At 42.8% G+C, this 22,838-nt stretch overlaps 1 protein-coding gene across 1 annotated transcript in view; it reads left to right on the forward strand.

Annotated features, from left to right (window-relative positions):
- MTMR6 (myotubularin related protein 6) overlaps positions 1-22,541 on the forward strand; it is a 90,620-nt gene extending 68,079 nt beyond the window's left edge. Inside the window, exons 11-14 of the mRNA XM_066583465.1 lie at positions 4,077-4,277; positions 17,391-17,525; positions 17,611-17,740; positions 19,974-22,541. Of these exons, the coding sequence (XP_066439562.1) occupies positions 4,077-4,277; positions 17,391-17,525; positions 17,611-17,740; positions 19,974-20,237 (730 nt within the window). The 3' untranslated portion in view covers positions 20,238-22,541. The remainder of the gene's footprint in view (positions 1-4,076; positions 4,278-17,390; positions 17,526-17,610; positions 17,741-19,973) is intronic.
- Positions 22,542-22,838: the final 297 nt, after the last annotated feature.

Below are 22,838 nucleotides of genomic sequence, written 5' to 3' on the forward strand. Positions count from 1 at the left end.
TATCGATCTATCCCATATCTATCGATCTATCCCATATCTATCTATCCATCCCATATCTATCTATCCATCCTCTATCTATCTATCTATCCATCCATCCCATATCTATCTATCTATCTATCTATCTATCTATCTATCTATCTATCCATCCATCATCTATCCATCCATCCATCTATCTATCCATCTATCTATCCATCCATCCATCCATCCATCATCTATCCATCCATCCATCCATCCATCATCTATCTATCCATCCATCCATCCATCTCATATCTATCTATCCATCCATCATCTATCTATCCATCCATCCATCCATCTCATATCTATCTATCCATCCATCTCATATCCATCCATCCATCCATCCATCTCATATCTATCTATCCATCCATCTCATATCCATCCATCCATCCATCCATCCATCTCATATCTATCTATCCATCCATCTCATATCCATCCATCCATCCATCCATCCCATATCTAACTATCTATCTTTCTCTGGTATAAGTTACACATCTCCCTGGATTTACTGTATTTCTTTGCACCCTTTACACACAATTAAAAAACGCATCAAAACCGCATGCTGTTATTAATAGTGTCTGCAGCTCCTTTAGGGTGACTGCCCACTACAGTTTTTTTTCACAGCGAAATTCGCAGCGTTTTTTTTTTCTGTAGGGGTCTATGGGACTTGTAATGTTAAAATAGCGATCGTGCAAAATCGCAATTTACCGCGAAATCGCAGTTTTGTGCGATCGTGACTTTAACATTACAAGTCCCATAGACCCCTGCAGAAAAAAAACTGTAGTGGGCAGTCCCCCTACTACCGTACGCGGTCTTTAAATACTGCATGCAGGTTTTTATGTGTTTTTCTTTATTGTGGTTCTAAAGTGCAACATACACATGACCCCCCTGAGGGCGCTCTCACACGTGTTCAGAAAACGCAGCTTGAAATCTTGGCATTTTTAGCGTAATTTGAAGCAGCCTTTTCGAACACAGGTTACAGCGTGTGACAGCGCTTTTTAATGCACCCCATCATTGTGATGGGTGATGTGTAGGGATGAGCGAGTATACTCGCTAAGGCACTACTCGCTCGAGTAATGTGCCTTAGCCGAGTATCTCCCCGCTCGTCCCGAAAGATTCAGGGGCTGCCGCAGCTGACAGGTGAGTTGCGGCGGGGAGCAGGGGAGAGCGGGTGGGAGAGAGGGAGAGAGAGATCTCCCCTCTGTTCCTCCCTGCTCTCCCCTGCAGCTCCCCGCCCCGCGGCGGCCCCTGAATCTTTAGGGACGAGCGGGGAGATACTCGGCTAAGGCACATTACTCGAGCGAGTAGTGCCTTAGCGAGTATACTGTGTTAAAAACCACAAACATGCAAAAATAGAACGAACAGCTCTCAAAAATCACAGCATTAGGGACACCGTGTTCCAGCGCAGGTTTAAGTAAACTCAATAAAATCTATGGGAGTGTTGTACCGCGGTTAGTATGGCGCTCGAGACACCGCGCTAATAGCGGTAAAAAGCAGTGTGTGTGAGTGGCCTGCGGGGCTACGAACAAATTTTCATGTTCAGGAAATGCGTCATGTTTGGAAAGATTACGCCAAGGGGCAGATAATGTATGCAGCACGATACGGGTATGGGTACGGGGGAGTGTAGGGTGGAGGCCCAAGGGGGGCCCCGAGCTGAACTTTTGCACCCGGGCCCCTGAGCCTTTAGGTACGCCCCTGCTGTTCAGCACAGGTCAGGCTCTTCTGTGCAGTAAATAAAGTAAAAAGTTGAATAAAGATTTTTGTTTTTTTTTAAATTATTACAAAAATAGAAAATCTTAAAACAAAACCTTCACATTTTTAATGCCATATAATCCAAACCCCCAAAAATAGATAATTACTATCGCCGTGCCTGTAAAAGTCCAATCTTATAAAATATTGTATTCTTTATTTGACACAGTAATCACCATAAAAAATATACACAATACAATAATTGCACTTTTTTTGTTCACTCTGTGTCTAAGAAACAAAATTGAATTAAAAGGGATACCTCATAATGGTACCAGTAGAAACTACAGCTCGCCCCTCAAAACACAAGCCCTCACACAGCCCCATCAACAGAAAAATAAGAGTCAGAAGATGGCAATAGCAAGTCATTTTTTGTTTTTTCTTTTTTTAAACTGACCAACAGAATAAAGTTAACATGTCGATTTTATTGCACACTTGTATGCTATAACCCCCCCACCACCTTTTTTCCCATCTTGCCCCACTTATAATTATACCAATTAAAGATTCAACTTTTCCCATTAAAAACAAACCCACGTGCAGCTATTTCGATGGAAAAATAGAGGAAGAACAGGCAAAAGCGAAAAGTGGCTATGTTCGCTTTCTGCAGCTTCTGCATATCGCTGTATATAGATACTGCAGTCTGAGTCTCAAAGGGATCTGTCAGTGAAGTTGGACTGACTCTTGGTTTTCAGATCTCCCATGCAAGTTTTTAATCAGCTATTAATCGTTCTGCATGCGTAAAAACTAAACGATGGATGGGGCCGTGTAGACAGGCAGTTGTTAATCTGTGAACGCCTGCCTGTGTACGGTGAATGCAGGCAGGTGAGCGGAACCATCCCCAGCCCGCTCCGCCTCCGTTTACTAGCAATTCTTGTTCCTGTGTAAAAGCACAGGAACAATAATCACTGGGAAACCTGTCGGGCATCTCTGACTAACCGATTGTCCCATGTGAAAGCATCCTAAGCCATCAGTCCAGCTTCACTGATGGATTTACTATTGAGACTTAGACTGCAGTATGTATATACTGGGATAAGTAGAAGCTGCAGAAGACAAATGGTGCCAAATTTTTAGCAAAAATGATAGTCGGGCAAAAATACATGTATTTAAATGGGTGGAAAAAAATTGCCCCTCAATATTCTCCATAGCCTTTAACCTTCCTAATCACTGCATATATACGTTGCTCAATAAGTATTGTGTATACCCCTATATAAAAATGACTCGAACAGGAAAGGAGTTTCAAAAACATATTTTAGTGGCACTTTGTGCTGAAAGTGAAAAATGGACACATATTTCCATTTTTTTGATTTACCGTTTCTCATTTTTATATATTTTAGTGATATTGTGAGAAAATGTAAGTCTTATGTATCATGAAAAACATGCAAAAAAATTTGAATAACTAACAATAAAAGAATTTATATGTTCGAGGTTAAACTCTGAATGAATTGGTACCTGATTAATGAGAAATTAACATCGATTTTAGAGGATAGGTACAACAGATTTCTAAATATTTGGACCCCATGGATAGCTTATGCCCTCCCTACAGTGGAGGCTGGCACCTCAACTGCACTATAAACAGAAAGCTCAAAAGCTAATCTGGGGGATCACTCCACCCCCCCCCCCCCATCCTCCTTGGGTTGCTGCCCTATAGGAGAAGAAGACCCCCAATACCTACCCCCGCCCCTTTTCAAGTTGGTCCTGGCCAGAACACTGAAGTTCTTGAATTGTTTCTATGACAAAAGCAATAATGAAAGACAGAGAAGAATTTGACTATAACGAACTTGAATTATATAACTACTAGAGATGAGCAAGCGTTATCGCTAAGGCAAACTACTCGAGCGAGTAGTGCCTTATGCGAGTACCTGCCTGCTCGTCTCAAAAGATGGGGGGGGGGGAGAGTGGTGAGTTGCGGGAGTGAGCAGGGAGGAGCGGGGGGGAGAGTGAGAGAGAGAGATCTCCCCCCCGTTCCTCCCCGACCTCCCCCGGCACCTGAATCTTTAGAGACGAGCGGGCAGGTACGCGCATAAGGCACTACTCGCACGAGTAGTTTGCCTTAGTGAGTACACTCGCTCATCTCTAATAACTACCATTAACCCCGCCATCCATATACATTATCTCAATGTTACATTCCTTTGTAAATTGAAAGATTTTCAATAATTGTTAAAAAAAAAAATATATATATATATATGTAGCTTAAAAACCTGCATGTGCTAAATAAATTTGAGCCTGGTCATGGACTGGTTGTGAACTAGTTAAATAAGTTTGTCCTCCAAACTGATTAAAACAAACCCCTTAAAGAAATGTGAATTTGGTTGTAGGTGCGGGCAGTTGGACAGTGACGCCAAGGAGATCTCCCCCGTGTTCACGCAGTTTTTGGAGTGTGTCTGGCATCTGACCGAGCAGTTCCCTCAGGCGTTTGAATTCAATGAAGCGTTTCTCCTTCAGATACACGAGCACGTACATTCCTGTCAGTTTGGAAACTTTATTGGAAAGTGTGAGAAGGAGCGGGAAGAACTAAGGTTAGTGATCTATTGGGGGAAAGGAAATGTGCTACCTCTCAGGCGGTCCTGCAATCCTAAGGAAATCACATGGAGCATATGGGGTGAGCACGGCTGATGATGCCAGATCACACATGTAGCATATGGGGTGAGCGCGGCTGATGATGCCAGATCACACATGCAGCATATGGGGTGAGCACGGCTGATGATGCCAGATCACACATGTAGCATATGGGGTGAGCACGGCTGATGATGCCAGATCACACATGTAGCATATGGGGTGAGCACGGCTGATGATGCCAGATCACACATGTAGCATATGGGGTGAGCACGGCTGATGATGCCAGATCACACATGTAGCATATGGGGTGAGCACGGCTGATGATGCCAGATCACACATGTAGCATATGGGGTGAGCACGGCTGATGATGCCAGATCACACATGTAGCATATGGGGTGAGCACGGCTGATGATGCCAGATCACACATGTAGCATATGGGGTGAGCACGGCTGATGATGCCAGATCACACATGTAGCATATGGGGTGAGCACGGCTGATGATGCCAGATCACACATGTAGCATATGGGGTGAGCGCGGCTGATGATGCCAGATCACACATGTAGCATTCAGAATTTAGTTCTCTTGTATCTGTGGCTACAAACATACATGCATATCATTCTTCATAGCATAGAACACATGACTGAAGATGATGGGAGATGTTCACATTTCAACATGTCCTTTTTGGATCCAGTTTTCTGTATCGATTCACTCCTTGGTATATTTTTATAAAGAGTAGAACTTCATTGTGAGCTCCAAATACTCTGCATAGAACTAGAGTTGAAGCTTCCTTTGGTTTTGGGACACAATTCTGTCCTATAACCGGAGGGGGAGAGGGGTATATTACGTAAGTTATTCTTCTCTGCCATAACTCCGATTCACAGGTTCCGGTTCCAGGTCCTATTTTTGGCTGTCAAAGATGGGCAACTTCCTAATTCCCATAGTGTAGGGTAGTATTAGACTACCAATGCTCTGTTTTAGCTATCTGATTGGCCAGAGCTGCTCATGTAATCATCACTGGCCAATGAGAGAGCAAGGTACAGTGTGCATTAGGTTTTTAGAAAATTGCTACAGACATCCTGACCGTCCAAAAACAGGGCCTAAAACCGCCCGATGGGAGGGCTAGTAGTGAACATTGGAAGGCTGCAGGTAATATATCCGCATCCCCTCTTGTCCCAGATAAAACCGGAGAGTCCCATTTTTTTAAATTTTTTTTTTTTTTTTTAAGTTTCCATTAAGCCGGGATTTCCACTGCAGTCACATGATCCTGTCCACTGTAACCTCACGTTGTTCTTGTGATCTTCCTCTCTAATGGAACTACCCCTCTGTATCACCTAGCTTATATGGAGCAAACTACCTTCCAAAGCCACTACTCCTGTGCCACCATAGGGGAGCATTCCCACTGTGGTTTTAACTATGGTGTGGGATTCTGCTAGAAATCCCAAAAACGTTCTTAAGATGGAACCTCGGAACGGAAGCACTCACTTCTTATTAGACTGATGGACACCACTTTGGCATCTATACCCAGGATTCCATTAGTTATACTTGGAGTATAGAATAGCTTAGTCCACTATTGTGAGGAACTCCAGGATGAAATCCCATAGTGTGGTCAAAAATGCTATGCGAAAGCTCCCTTCCTCCTTCACATGCCACGTTAGCGTATTCAATGTATGCCATATGTGGGGACAGGCTATCTTCCAGAGCTACTGCACTTGCACCACTCCTTATAGCTCCAACACAAGCCCCCTTCGGATTACCTGAAGCCCTGTCTATAAGGGGAGCAGGTTGGATAAAGACGGACTAACGAGGGGTATTCGGTGGGTAATACTGTGGGGTGTACTTGGCAGGTGGAGAAACAGGGAGCCATTCACAACAATGCATTGTGGGAAATTAGAGGGATTTAGGACATTTTAAGGCCTCGGAAAACCCCTTTAACCCTTTCCCGCTCCAGGACGTGTTTATTACAGCTGACACCAGCAGGCAATAGCTGCAATCGACCCTACGGTTGGGGTGACTTGATAGGCTGCCTGTCAGAATGCAGTTACGTCATACTCCAGGAGTGATCAAAGCATCGCATGTTGTGGTCCCCCGGGGGGACTTAAAAGAATAAAAGTTAAAAAAAAGTTTTATTAATTGTAAAAAAAAAAAAAAAAAGTAATAAAAGTTTAAATCACCCTCCTTTTGCCATATCTATAATAAAAGAAATCGAAATCATAAAAGAAAAATACATATTTGGTATCGCCGCATTCGTAAAAGTCCGATCTATCAAAATACTGGATTATTTACCCCGCACAGTGAACGCCGTCCAAAAAAAATAAATAAACGCCAGAAATGCACTTTTTCAGTCACCCTGTCTCCCAGAAAAAAACGCAATAAAAAATGATCGAAAAGTCGTATGTATTCCGAATTGGTACTAACGGAAACTACAGGACATCCCACAAAAAATGAGCCCTCGCTCAACCACGATGACAGAAAAATAAAAAAGTTATTGCTCGCAGAAGATGGCGGCAGAAAATAATTGTAAAAAATTAAATGTCTTTGAAAAAAAACCAAAAAACAGGGTAGTATAGTGAAAAAAAAACCTATACACGTTGGGTATCGTAGCAATCGGACCGACACATAGAATAAAGTTATCATGTCATGTTTGTTGCAGTTTGTGCGCCGTAGAAACAAGACGCACTGAAACATGGCGGAATATCTTTTTCTTTTTTTTTTTCTTTTTTTTTTCATTCTACTCCACTTAGAATTTTTTTAACGGTTTTCAGTACGTCATACAGCGGCGTCGGTGGATAAATGGAGTTACGATTTTTTTAAAGGGGGATGGAAAAAACCAAAATGCGGGAAAAAAGGGGGGCCGTGTCATTAAGGGGTTAAAAAGTGTGTAGTAAGTACCTACATTCCCTCTCATAGTGGCTGCAAGCAGGCAGTTTTTTTATAATTTAGAATGGAGGTGCAGCAAAACTTAGGTCTTCGGCATAAAACCCCAAAATAAGTAGACTTGGAGTTGAAGGACTGTGAGATATGACTTTGATAGATGCCATCACGTAAAGCGGTTCAAGGCAAAAAAAAGGCTTCGTTCTCAAACAGCTGGACTGTGATGGTTATTTCATGCGTAACTAGTGAATAGATGATAAGTAGTGGATACAATACGATAGAAGTATAAAGAGAGAAGAGAACAAAAATGGGAGAAATTGGTTGTGTGTAACATAATGTGTTATAAGTAGAGATGAGCGAGCGTACTCGGATAAGCACTACTCGCTCGAGTAATTGGCTTTATCCGAGTATCGCTGTGCTCGTCCCTGAAGATTCGGGTGCCGGCACGGAGCGGGGAGCTGCAGGGGAGAGCGGGGAGGAACGGAGGTAAGATCTTTCTCTCCCTCTCTCCCGCCCCCGCTCTCCCCTGCTCCCCGCTGCGACTCACCTGTCAGCCGCAGCGGCACCCGAATCTTTAGCCCCGAGCACAGCGATACTCGGATAAAGCCAATTACTCGAGCGAGTAGTGCTTATCCGAGTACGCTCGCTCATCTCTAGTTATAAGGAATATAAACGGACATTGCGGATAAAATACCACAAAATTAGAACATGGCTAAATTTAAACCATTAAAGAAGAAATTATTAATTTGGAACCTTTCATATAGAGAATTTTTGTAAAAGCAGATAAATTAATGTCTATTTAATACTGCTGGGAACAATAATTTAAAATCTTATACCAAAAGATAGAAAATCATAACTAAAACTAGTTCCGTAGTCGAGCCGACAGCATTAAACTGAAGTAATGAATCCAGATTGTATGATTGTGTTGATAAAAACTGGTATCTCCACATACATGAATATCCAGACTCTTGTTATAAGCTATTTTTGTCTGGGATTTTTGGATGGCCTTTAATACGTTGGCGGTTTCTTATGATACTACTTTTGTGTGATGAAGTCTTGGTGCAATTCCGTTTAATCCTATAGAATTAGCTAAAAGGGATGTTTTTATAAAAGTTTTTAGAATCTGACTATTTGCATGGGATTTGTATCCCAACAACAGAGATATGCCACTAGCAAAATATCAACATGTTCACTTTAGAGGCTATGGACACCTTTATGGGGCAGTTGTTTTCACTGAAATGCATGTATTTTGGGCTGACAATCATTTTTGCAATGGAGTTTAACCCCTTCCTGCTCCATGACGTACCGGTACGTCATGGAGCGGCGGGGTATGTATGAAGAGAGGTTGCTTGGCAACCTCTCTTCATACAGTGCGGGCGTCAGCTGTTTATAACAGCTGACACCCGCGGGCAATAGCTATTAACCATTTAAATGCCGCTGTCAATTCTGACAGCGGCATTTAAATCTCCCGCGCGGTGAGATTGGGGGAGCCGTGCAGGTGTCATGGCAGCCGGGGGCCTAATGAAAGGCCCCAGGGCTGCCTTACCAGACTGCCTATCAAGCCATCCCCGTGGGGTGGCTTGATAGACTGCCTGTCAAAAAGCAATATGACGTAATGCTATAGCATTACGTCATACTGCAGGAGTGATCAAAGCATCGCATGTTAAAGTCCCCCAGGGGGACTTCAAAGTAATGTAAAAAAAAAAAAATCAACAAAGTTTTTTTAATTGGAAAAAAAAAAAAAGTTGTAAAAGTTTAAATCACCCCACTTTTGCCATATCTATTATTAAAAAATCTAAATCATACAATAAAAATATGTATTTGCTATCGCCGCTTCCTTAAAAGTCCGAACTATCAAAGTAGCGCATTATTTTTCCCGCACGGTGAACGTCATCCGAAAAATAAAATAAAGAACGCCAGAAATGTGCTTTTTTAGTTACCCTGTCTCCCAGAAAAAACGCAATAAAAAGTGATCAAAAATTCGTATGTATTCCATATTGATACTATCGGAAACTACAGGACATCCCGCAAAAAATGAGCCCTCGCTCAACTACAATAAAAAAGTTATCGCGCGCACAAAATGACCGCAGAAAATAATAGAAAAAAATTAAATGTCTTTGAAAAAAAGAGTATAGTAAAAAAAAAAAACGATACAAGTTTGGTATTGTAGTAATCGTACTGACCCGTAGAATAAAGTTATCATGTCGCTTTTGTTGCCATTTGTGCGCCGTAGAAACAAGACGCGCTACAAGATGGCGAAATGTCGTTTTTGTTTTCATTTTACTCCACTTAGAATTTTTTAAAAGTTTTTCAGTACTGTAAATAGCACCATTGAAAAATACAACTCGTCCTGCAAAAAACAAGCCCTCATACAGCGACGTCGATGGATAAATAAAGGAGTTACGATTTTTTTTGAAGGGGGGAGGAAAAAACGAAAATGGAAAAAGAAAAAGTCATTTTCCTTAAAGGGGATGTCCCGTGCCGAAACGGGTTTTTTTTTTTTTTTTTTTAAACCCCCCCCCCCCCGTTCGGCGCGAGACAACCCCGATGCAGGGGTTAAAAAAACAAACCGCTCAGCGCTTACCTGAATCCCGGCGGTCCGGCGTCTTCATACTTACCTGCTGAAGATGGCTGCCGGGGTCTGCTCCCTCCGTGGACCGCAGCTCTTCTGTGCGGTCCATTGCCGATTCCAGCCTCCTGATTGGCTGGAATCGGCACGTGACGGGGCGGAGCTACACGGAGCCGGCATTCTGCACGAGCGGCTCCATTGAAGAGAGCAGAAGACCCGGACTGCGCAAGCACGGCTAATTTGGCCATCGGAGGGCGAAAATTAGTCGGCTCCATGGGAACGAGGACGCCAGCAACGGAGCAGGTAAGTATAAAACTTTTTATAACTTCTGTATGGCTCATAATTAATGCACAATGTACATTACAAAGTGCATTAATATGGCCATACAGAAGTGTATAGACCCACTTGCTGCCGCGGGACAACCCCTTTAAAGTGCGGTTCAACAATGACATAATGCAAAGGTAATACACAAGTATACAAATTGCATAGTGTACCAGAACAGTTGACAAAATATAAAACGGAGCGATCGTGGCATAATATACTTTAGAAAAAAAACAAAATATTTCTATTCAGTGATAAACAAATAAAGTAATATTCTAATTTGCTGAAAGCCAATGCTCCCTTCAAAATACAAAACAGTGGCTAACCCCCATCCATTGAGAGTAAAGGAGAGAAGAAGAGGGGTCCACGCTGCGGGGAGAAAAGAAGGGTACGGGAAAGGTTTGCGGTGGCAGGGAAACCAAACTGACAAGACCCCAGGCTGATGAGGAAGAGGAGGGAAAAGAGAAAAACAAAACCCAAATTAATATATAAGAGAGGGGTAGGTGCAGATGCCTGTCCCTACATGCCATTGGAGCGGTGACCGATTTTGGGGAATCTACTTAGTGCTCTATCCAGAGAGGTTCTTGTATTCATCTGCACCTTGTAACTCCACCTAGTGATGCCATGTTTTGGTAAACTTTTCCTGAGTGTCTTTGAGAGACGCCGTTAGGTCCTTATTTCCTTGATTTCGCGAATAAGATGGAACCACCAACCAATGGAGGGCGTTAGTGTTTGTCTCCAGAGTTTGGGCATACATGCCCTTGCTACGCTCACCAGATGTCTCACCACAGAGCGCCTGTAGGTATATTCTGGTATGTCACTGAGATGCAGGAGGAAGAATGCCGGAGATTTTGGCAAGATAAAATCCATGAATTTGGAGGTAATACGCCACACTTTCGACTAGAAACCTGTCAACACTGGGCAATCCCATAAAATGTGCAGTAGGGTCCCCTGTCCTGCACTGCATCTCCAGCAAAGTGGGGAGAACACGGGGAACATTTTATCTAACCGGGAGGGCACCCTGTACCTCCAGGAGAGGATTTTGAATCCTGTTTCCTGAAGCTTACTTGAAATGGAGGACTTGTGTGTGTAGGTGTACATTTTTGTTAGCTGTTCAGGTGTAAGCGATATCCCCAACTCCTTCTCCCAGGACATAAGATAATATTGCATTTTTTTGTCTTCTGAAGTTTTCTACATATCACTATATAGTTTAAGGGTCTTTCACATGGGACAACTGTCGGGCGCTAATCTGCCCAACAGCCGTCCTAGCGATCATCACTGGGTGAATGAAGGAAGAGCGGGCTGGAGATCATTCCAGTGGTTACTCTCTATTCACAATAAGCAGGCAGTGGTTCATAGATTAATGAATGCCTGTTTAGACAAAACAATGCTGCGGCCGAACAATGATCTGTATGAAAGATCTGATAAGCCATTTATCACTGTTCGTTCTTTCACTGCATTCGTTTACACCGCACAATTATACAAACCACTCGATCTAGTGAGCAGTTTGCAGGATAGTTGTGCCGTGTAAAAGGACCTTTTGTATTGCTCCGTCCATCTCTCCTCTCCTGCACGCTCTGATCCGCTAATTTATGGCCTCAACACAGATCAACTTTATTGTGGTCATAAATTGGCTGATTGGAACTTGAAGGAGAGGAGAGATAAGGGCTGAAAAGTGACAGCCCATTTACATGGGGTGACAGTCGGCTAAATGACCGCACGAGCGCGGCAATTTTTTTCGGATTTACAGTGCATGATTATCGCTCAAATTCGTTCGTTTAAACTAATTTAGAGTGATAATCATCCCATGTAAATGGCCCATAAGCTGTCAGTCCAGCACACTGATGGATCTCCTACTGAGACCTAGACTGCAGTGTGTGTATACAGTGATAAGCAGAAGCAGCAGAAGACAAAAGGTACAACATTTTTTATTAAACCCTCTTACAAAAATGATATTCAGCCCCAAGTACAGGCATTGCAATGAAAGAATTACCTCCCAAAGGTGTCCACAGCCTGTAAGCTTCATGTTGACTTTAAAACTGGACAGCTCTGCCAACCGGTGGTTCTCCAACTACTGTAATGTTTGCTACTAGTTGGAGACCACTACGCATGTGTGTTTCTGTAGGGGTCTTGGCTCCGTTTCAACTGATTACAATTTTTGCTATGCAGTTTTAGACCTGATTTACACTGGTCTTCCCCATATTTCTGTTGCCCTGCTGTTTATAATACACATTCAGGCAGAATGCATGCTGCAAGCCTAGCATTCTACCAGTAGTTCACTGTCCTACATTTCCTTTCCCTTATTTCCCATGCTGAATTGCTCTGTCTCTGGCCCAATCGGCAGGAAGACAGTATCTGAATACCCACCCCTCTGCTTTCCTAAGACGATTATTGAAGTCAGAAACAAAATTCTGAAACATTCTAGTTGAATGTTTAGTAAAACCAATATAATGTGTGTACACAGGTGCTGAAACAGCAGGAAAGGCAGAAATTGTGGACATTGTAGGCACTGTGTCTGCAGATCTGTCAGCCTGTGAGTGCACAGGAGCAGCATGTGAAGATAGACCCTCTCCCACATCCTAGCGTCTCAGTAACTACAGAAGTTCAGTACCTAGCAACAGTCAGTGGACTGCAAAAGGGGCTTGGGCAGGAGACCCATAGTGGCATCCACTTCAGCCTTGATTAGCAGTAGTAAAACAACACAATTCTAAATGAAAGTATGTTACAAGATTGATGGAACACACACAGACTATTATTTGAGCGTAAGCTGTGTGAAAAGGATGGTGCACCAAAAAATTAATGCATGTGAGGTGGCATGGGGCAGAAAAGTTTGCCTAACATGACTATTGAGTTGTGCCAAATATACTGACGTGCACTATGATGACAACCGTGGGGAAGTTTTTTTCCATTTTCATTGGCTTGTTAATTGATACATCTGATAACATCATAGATAAATCTTTATTATACCAAAACCCTAAGAAATGAGTTTGCCTATTGTTCCTGGCAGCAGCTCTCGCTTCATTACAGCGGAGTAGGGTTCTGATCAGCACAGTTACAGCCTAATGAGTCTCCATGAAGTGACCACAGCGCTTATTAGGGAGAGCAATTACATCTTTCTTATAACATTACTTATTTCTAAATCAAGAGACTGATTGATGTATTTAGAATGATTAATGTCCCTCCAATCGCTGTTTTGACAATCGGCAGCAATTAGGCTAATGTACTAAAACAATAGGTTTCTGGATTAATCAAGACTCAGATTAAGGTCACCCTATCCTGGCAGGAACAGGCTAATTTTTTAATTAATTGGATGATGATTCTAGTAAAATTAAGGGATACGCTTTACAGAAACCGCAAATAAGTATAGAAAAAAAATACTTCTATATTAAAGATACCCTTTGAACACCGGTGTACAGATCGGAGCAAGCGCTTTTTTTTTTTTCCCCAACAGCAACTTATCAGAAAATGACTTATCGCTTACATCAACTTTTTAAGTTAAACTTATTTATCTATTTTCTAAAGCATTTTTATGGTGTTTTTCATTTTCCTTGTCACTAACAATTTATAAAAATAATCCTGAAATCCTGTAGTTTTCACACTGACCACTAAGCCTAATAATAGTCTATAAGAACACTATTCTGTAAGCATCTCCTCATCATCCCAGGCAGGACTACAGGGATCGGGTACGTGAATGTCGCGTGAGCCTTGTGCGTTGCGAGATGCACAAAACTCACCCACTATATGAACTCTATTCTTTTGAATGGAGACATACACACGACCGATATTTATCCATTTATTTTCCCCCATAGGGATGCTATTTTTTCACGTCCCTCGGAACGCATTACCCATTGTTTTCAATGGAACAGTCAAACATATTCCATGCCGTGCCAGGGGAAACCCTTGCCGATTCTCTGATGCAGGTGAAACCAGCACTGGAGGCTCGTGCCGGGTACAGCACTGCTGGGACTAGGTATTGATGACCTATCCTTAGGATAAGCCATCCATCTCTGATCGGTGAGAGTCCGCTGCTCGGGATTCCTGCCGGTAAGCTGATTAAAGATGGCAGGGCACACAGATGAGTGCCACAGCCTCTTCTCAGGCCTGTGAGATCATGTTCAACGGTCATGTGGCCGGAGAAAAGCTCGGGACTGAGCTGCAATACCCGCCACAACCACTACAAAATGTACAGTGCTGTGCCTAGTATACAGTGAAGTGACAGTGGCGCTCACCTGAGAACTGCAGCCACTTCAAACAGTTGATTGGTGGGGGTCCTGAGCAGCAGACAGTTGATCGGTGGGCTCCTGAGCAGCGGACCACCTTCGATATGATATTGATGACCTGTCATGTGGTCATCAATATTTAAGTTCCAGAAAACCTCTGTATATTGTATAATCGGTAAATTCCAGAGGAAGAGGTTATTGTTGGAATTGTCACACTGACCCAGTGTCGCCCGCAGCACACACCGCGAAGCGGGATCCTCTATAATGAGGCTCTTGAATATACAGCAGGGATAATGCCGTCTTGAAGACCCTGTCCGGCTGTACACACAAATCTCTTCACATCCTATAATCGGGCTGTAATGGAGTCTTCAGTGTCCTGGTGAATTAGCGTTTGTGAACACATTCTTAACCCTTTCACTGGTCCAATAAACAGATGCATGGATGTTAGGTAATGAGGCGTCCTCCCTGATCTTTAAGAAATTAGAGTCTGTAGTGAAATTCAAGCAGAGTATAAAACCGGTACACTTTTTGAGCTATACAGTAAACAAATATATATAATGCCTCTTTTGTTAACATGGGAGGTGTTTGGTAATGGATGGCATCCGTCAAAAATATAGGTTTGTTGTTTTTTTTTACCCAACTGACCCCACACATCTTGGGATATATCAAGGTAAGGGATAACAAATTTGTAGATGAACAGAACCTTGGGAAATCTAAATTCTCTCCATGTGACACGCGTTCAAGATTCCAGGTTCCCGTTAAATTCTCAGGAAAAAGTCAGCACTTACCAAATATAAATCTATAGGCGCACATTAACCCTTTCCAATCCACTGTCTGACCTCTGAAGACATTATGATTTAAGGCTGTACAGCTCTGATGTTGGAGGATATCCATCGGGGTTCTCTTACTGTATGTTGCCAGCCTCTCTGCTTTCGGAGCCTATCCAATGTGTCACCTCATGCAGTACTGGCTTTAGCCAGCAGATAGCGGTGTTCTATAAAGGCAGAAAAAGAGTAAGTCCCCTAGGAAAACCAGGATACAAATTGGATCTGAAAGGGTTAATCGTTGTGTCTAACTGCACTGACATCATGCAGTTTTCGTTAAGCCATCGCTGATCTTTCAGCATGCTGAAAGTTTAACGATCAGTTATCAGGAATTCACAGCGGGATACAGCTGATACTATTGACAGGCGGAGTATGAAGAACAGAGCGGTCCAGCTGTGTTCTCCATACCCCGCTCGGAGGGCTCGGCTGTATAACAGCTGGGCTCTCCGAGCAGAGAACAGCGAAATGCAGTATACTTGTCTTCTGCATTCTCCGCTCGGAGCGCAAAGAGATCACTCAACGTTTGAGCGATCGCCTTGTGCTTTTAAAACAACACAACAATTATCACTCAAAAATCGCTTAAAAGATTTTTTGAGTGATAATCCTTGGGTCTAAACCAGTCTAAGTGCAATAGTCTTTATCAGATGCCGTTGATCTCCTTGCCCTACAGAAACCATTGCATTGCAGCCATGGACCTCCCAGTACAAAGTTCATCTCAGGATGGCGACTGATAGATAGATAGATAGATAGATAGATAGATAGATATATATATATATATATATATATATATATATATATCTATCTAAGAGAGATAGATAGATAGAGAGAGATAATGAGATAATAATAACAATGGCGGGTCAGTATGTTCCACCTCGATTCAGGTGTTACGCCCAGTGGATATGTTTGGGCCTGTTTTGTTTTTTTTTTTGGAATGGATGGCAGGCTTGGTAGTGGGTTTGTCCATTCCACCCCCTCCACTCCAGGTCTTGTTAGGGAGAAGGAGGCTCTCCAGGTGCAGAGGCTGGGTAATTTCCTAGCCCATAAAGTCTGCAGCTATGCAGACAGAGGGAGGCCAGGTGCAGCTAAGAACGCTGGAAGCTGCTGGTCTCAAGAATCGCCTTAACCCTGACCAAGGGACAAACTAGACTTTTGTACAAGTGCGTTTTTGTGCGCGGCTGCAGCAAGCCGTACGTATAGTTAGGGAAGGTCTATGTATAGTAAGTGCTGGATAAGCAGGATTTTGGTTTATGCCTGAAGTTAAAGGGGTTGTCCCGCGGCGAAATCCAAATTTATTTTTTTTAACTTACCCCCGCATTCTGCCCCGTTAAAATCAATTCCGTTAGTTATTTAAAAAAAATAAAAAATCACTTACTTGCATCCCCGTTCGCGCAGCATCTTCTTTTCTTCTTTTTAAAATGGCCGCCGGTCCTTTCTCCCATGGTGCACCGCGGGTCTTCTCCCATGGTGCACCATGGATTGTCTTCTCCTTTCTTGCGTTCCACTGCCGATTACAGCCACCTAATTGGCTGATCGGCACCACGTGACGGGGCGGAGCTACGATGACGACGCGCAGACCAGCTCTCCGGCGCGAGCACACAGCAGAAGACCGGACTGCGCAAGCACGTCTAAAGAAGCAGAAAGACACCGAAATTAGACGGCTCCATGGAGACGGGGATGCCAGCAACGGAGTGGGTAAGTGAATAACTTCTGTATGGCTCATATTTAATGCACGATGTATATTACAAAGTGCATTAATATGGCCATACAGAAGTGCTGAACCCCACTTGCTTTCGCGAGACAACCCCTTTAAGGCTGTATTTTGTTTATTTTTTATGCTTTCTAATGAACACAGGTCTAGCTTGTGTGGACTTTACCTGCTGTTGTGGTCTCTGACTGCTGCTCACACGGCAGCCCCACGCTCTACCTGAGCTGACTCTCCCACAATATATATTTTTTGGAAAATCGCGGAGCAATCTTCGTTGACTCATTCTCTCTACTTGAGCAGTTGGACACTCCTCTTTGATATTTTATATATGAGGCCGTGCCATGATTTCGCTTAAAGACCCTTCATATCCAATATCCATGCCTACTGATTGCAATAAAACCATTTTTGGCAGTGAGTAGCAGTCTGACGCTCTGCAGGCCCGCTACCACTCCATGTGACCATAGCCTAAGAGATGGGTGTAGGTTTGGTGCCTTCTTATAATGTTACTGAAGTGAATTCCCAGTAGGGTAATTCGGTCACAACATCTTATATTACTTTGACAGGTTAAAAGAGAAAACTCATTCCTTATGGGCTCATCTTCTGAGCGAGCAAAGCAAGTATCAAAATCCAATCTTTGACCCGCACTCCTTGAAGACCCAACTAGTTCTGGAACCAAATACCATTCCCTTTAACTTCAAGTAAGTCCCTTTTCATTCCGTACATAAGGTTCTGGATGATTCTTCCATAGATGTTGTCATCTGTCTTGTTCTTCTCGATCATCAGGTTTTGGAGGAACATGTATCACCAGTTTGACCTGACGCTGCACCCCAGGCAGTCCGTCCTCCCTAATCTGCTCTTGAAAATATCTGCTGAAAACAAGAATCTAGAGGATGAACTGAAACAGCTTCAACTGGTAGGGTTCACTTAGTTATAGATCACTGATCCTTTAAGGCTAGCGCTCAATGGCTAGTTTTGGTTGAGCGACGGCCCTGATGAAATGTATTCTTAAGGGGGAAAAAGCATGGATGACTTGTAATAATCACACCAGTTCTTGCCATATTGTTACTTTTGCAGTGGTCAAACAACTTTTTTTCCCCCATAGAGAAGCAGTGATATTATTAAACGGTCATCTAGAGCCGCTGTCTTGACCTCCACACAGATTTATTACACAACTCTAGTACTAGTTATGTAGCAGAGCTGTGTGACCATGGTTAGGATTCTACAATTTACAAGTGACTACAATGCATCTTTTCAAGTCTTGTCCTTTATAGACAGTAATATTTTATCGCAGGTGCAAATAACTACCATGTTTCCCCAAACATAAGACCCGGTATTCTATTCATTTTTGCCCCAAATGAGACACAGGGTCTTATTTTCAAGGGATGTCTTATACTTGTCTAGCAGGCGCTATTCGGGTCCCTCCCGCTCTTCCGTGCTTTTCTGACAGGCTTCCATGCAGTTCTCCATGCTGACAGAAGATCGCTTGCTGGTAACAGGATTTTAAAACCCCGCCTCCAGCAAACGATTGCTCTGATTGGCTGAGCCGCGGCGATCGAGAACCAATCACTGCAGTGCTTGATGAACCAATCACAGCCATTCAATGTGATAGCTGTGATTGGTTCATTGAGCGCCACAGTGATTGGCTGAACACGGCTCTGATTGAGAATCAATCAGAGCCATTGCTTGCTGGAGCGGCGGGGTTTACAGACCCCGTTACCAGCAAACGATGTTCTGTCGGCGGCGGAGAACTGTGCAGAAGCCTGTCGAAACGGCGGGAAGGACCCGGACGGTGCCTGCTAGGTAAGTGTTTCTTTTTTTTTTCTATTTCATGTAGTGTAGGGTTAGGTCTTATTTTTGAGGAAACACAGCATTGCACAACTTTTTTGAGTTCTATGAGGAAATAAGTTGTGAAATGACTGTGCAGTGATACCTTTATACCATATTTGCTATGCCTAATGCTGATCAATATGCTCTCGTTCACATGTGATGGCTTGTAACTGTACATCGAATGGCCACTTGATTAGAGACACCCATCTAGTAGCGGGTTGGATGTCCATTGGGATTAAGAATCGCAGCAAGTTGTCGTGGCATAGATTCCACTAGGTGTTGAAATCGTTCTGCAGGAATATTGGCCAGTGCAGACAGGAAGCTTCTTGCAGTTACTGCAGATTAGATGGAGGTGCTGACATGTTCTGACCAGCTAACAGGAAGGGTTCATCGATTTCATGTTGCTTGCACCAAATTCTGACGACCTATCACTAAACTGCAACTGCAATCTGGATTCCTCTGACCAGATATGTTTTTCCACTGCTTGATGATCCAACTTTTGCATTCTTTTGCCTACTTCAGTCTTGCCTTTCTCCTAAACAGCAATAACGCTGGAACTGGTTGGTTGCTGTTATGGCCCATCTGTCCTAACGAACGATGAGTCATTCAGACACATTAGTTGAGCACCAGTGTTAGATTCTACTACAATTTGCGTGACTGTGTATCACCTGTTGGAACAATTCTTGACATCCTCTTCTGACTCCTTTCATTGATAAGTTCTTTACGTCCACAGGATGCCCTTTCACTGGATGTTTTCCCTCAATCACACAATTCTTGGTCTACTCTTCACACTGTTGCATGCAAAAACCACACAATGTTGGCAGTTTTTGCGATATTGGCCCCAGATAGTCTAGCACCGATGACCAGACCTCATTTAAAGCCGGATTGCTCTGTTTACCCATTCTAACATGGATTCACACTAAAACTAATCCACGGAAAACTAGCTCACCTGATTTTATGCTGCACTCCGTAGTCACATGCCTCATTTACATACAGGGAAGCTCCAATCATGAAAGACTCGGTGTCTCTAATAAAGTGGCCATTCACATCTCGGGATTTATTATGTCAAGGGGTTCCATTGGGGTTTACATCTAAATCCCTGAAAACAGAAACCTTTTGGAACCCATCATGGGCATTCTTAAAATCTGAAGTACAGACCAATAGGTCTCCATTTCAGCGAGTTTCTGTTTGTTAAAGAATACGGTCCACCAAATTGTATCTTGTATCCACCTAACAAATGATTAACTGTAAGTGAAGCATTAATAAAAAATTTTTTTTAATAATCTCCTTTTTTTTTTTTTTTTTGCCTTTTTATGTAGAAAATCCGTAACCTTACTAAGGAAGGAGAATATGCCAGCAACAGCTGCATCAGCTCCCCAACAACCCAAGTGTCCCCCAAACTAAAGGAGTTGTCGTGTTACAAGAAAGAAAAAGTTCTTCACCTGCTGCAGGACCCTAAACGACCCCTAGAGGGCAATACCACTGAAGACAACCGCTATACTGACTATTCACAGGAAGTCACCAAGGCTGAGCACTCCGTTGTCAGCTTGGAGTTCGGAGTTGCAAAAATGAGAGTTGGTTAAAGTAGGACTACACTGAAAATGCCTCATGTGCTTGTTACAACCTTAGGGTACGGGACGCGCCTCCGTCTTGCTTATGGCATAGCATGGATAGCGATCGTCTTAGTTAGAATGAGAGGAGCAAGTTAGGAAGGATGTATAGAGTGAATTTGCTTCTTAGATGAATGGTAACAACCTGTGAGCACGTCATTGAGGGCCCTTTATATGATGCTGCTACTATACAGGGTCCGATACATGAATGATATATACAGTAGGGTTCACATGTTACTTGAAGCTTCAGACAAGTGAACTATAATGTATGTAGATGATGAAGCCATCAGTTCTAGAGAAACACACTTTTAACAAAACATGTATGTCCTATTTAACCAGTTTCTCCTAGTTTTTTTTTATGGAGCCATTTTTAGGCCCCTACCGAGTACCTCCGGCGTGCTTCACTTGTTGTGATGGGTATATACAGAATATATTTTATATCTGTGTTAGATAGTTGTATTGGTAACATAAGCGCCTTCGCTCTTCAAGAAAGGTAACTTTATAACATATCAGTGTACATACAGATAGTCCTTCACCGTAATTCATGTAGACCACCGTGGTGGACTTGCAAAACTCCATAGTTGTTTCTTGATAGCAGTGAGTTTTTATACAACGGAAGTCATGGAATTTCTACATTTCTTCCGGCTAGTCTGTTGGATTATGGTCAAGACGATTTGAAGGAATCTAAATTCCTTCCTTTAATTCTAGTGGAGTAGAACAAAGCAAGACCTTCTTAATATAGACACAGCTTCATAGATACAACCCTGGTCCATATGCTCCATTGGGGCATACAGCAGCCTACCAAAAGGGTAATTGGACATCTGAGCAAGAATCAAAAGTAGTATTTTTTTCCTTATGTTAATACTTAGTGAGGCTCTTTTGGCCTTAATGACATCAGATACTCTCCATGGTATACTTTCTACTAACCCCTGATACACTTTAGTTGGTATTTCCCTTCATTCATCCTTTAAATGTGATGGATTTATGCCAAGGCGCATTGTCTTGTTGGAAGTATTGTTGATTGTTCTCAGAGTATTACCACATTGTCGGCATTATTGTCCAGTACACCTCCATGTTCATGATTCTTACCACTACAACCAATGGGGTTAGACCATAACACATAAAAACATCCCCAGACCATAACGGAACCTCAGCTGTACTTAACTATTGGCACAACATACTCAGACAAAAGGCGTTCCTCAGGCATCCTCCACACCAAAGTACGTCCGTCTGATGTGAAGATGGAGTAGCTTGATTCATCAATCCATAAAATGCTCTTCCATTGCTCAACTGTCCAATGACAATACTCTTTGCACCACTGTAGAATGTTTGATGCATCTGCTTTGATAGAATTCTGTTGCCAGACATTTGCAGGATGAATGGAGGGAAATGTCAGCTGAAGTGTGTCAGACGTTAATAGAAAGTATGACACAAAGAGTATCCAATGTCATTAGGGCCAAAGGAGCCCCATTAAGTAATAACAGATGGAAATAAATGCTACTTTTGATTCTTGCTCAGATGTCCAATTACTTTTTGTAGGATAGTGTATACATATATCGTGGACCCCGCTCTGAACTCCCCTCTATACATTCTAGCTACTATACTATACTGCCTGACCCAGCCTGTTCAAGCATTTCATGGACAGACTTTCAGCTGGGGAGACGCAGCTTTAGAGATGGTGGACTCGTAGTGTCTTCCATTAAACAAGTGGCTGTCTTCTTGAGACTTCCTCGTTTAGTTGGGAGTCAGCTAGTTAGGAGTCAGCTATTCTAACTTGCATATACACAACACCTTCTAGCTTATCTTGCATCTGTCTAGAATATGGAAAATTGCTAGAGCTTGGGACCATAGCAGAAGCCGAAAAGCCCTTTAATCTGTGTGGCAATACCCACTATGGTTATCACTATGTCTTGCACCTGGATATGTAGGTGGCTATAGGAATGAATGTCTCCACCTACTGTCACCCCAACCCCATTGGTTTTAGATGGGTGATGACAGAAAGCAATGTAAATCTAGTCTGTATTAGGAAGGTCTTGCTGTCTTTAAACTTTTACTATAAAGGGAATAGTTTGCACTACAAAACGTGAAGTCTATGTGCGGATAGTGAGTGGTTGAGGGGGTTGTATGTACATACGTTAGCTGTAAGGACAGCGCTATAGGTGAGTGTGCATCTGGTTTAGCTGCTCTCTATACTTCATGTAGCTGATTGTTGATGGGGATCAGTGTCCTTGTGGTCTTGATGTGTATGAGTGGACCGAATAAATGTTGTTCTATGTAGTTTTCATTCCTTTTCAAAGACCTGAACTGTAGTGAAATCTATTATAATATCATATTGTACAAGGGAGTATATTGCACTTATCATATTGGGTTTTATATTCATGTTCCCCCTCCCCTTTCCTATCTTCGTACACTATCATTATCTTCATATAAAGTCTGAATTGCATCACACCAGTCAGGCAGGCCAAATTATTCATATGATGCAACATCTCCTCAGGCCATGAAATACATGTAACACATGGTGTATATGGTTGGAGTATATACGCATGCCTGAAATGAACTATCAAAGACACGTCC

The sequence above is a fragment of the Eleutherodactylus coqui genome, chromosome 1, assembly GCF_035609145.1.
Source record: "Eleutherodactylus coqui strain aEleCoq1 chromosome 1, aEleCoq1.hap1, whole genome shotgun sequence".
Taxonomy (NCBI): Eukaryota; Metazoa; Chordata; class Amphibia; order Anura; family Eleutherodactylidae; genus Eleutherodactylus; species Eleutherodactylus coqui.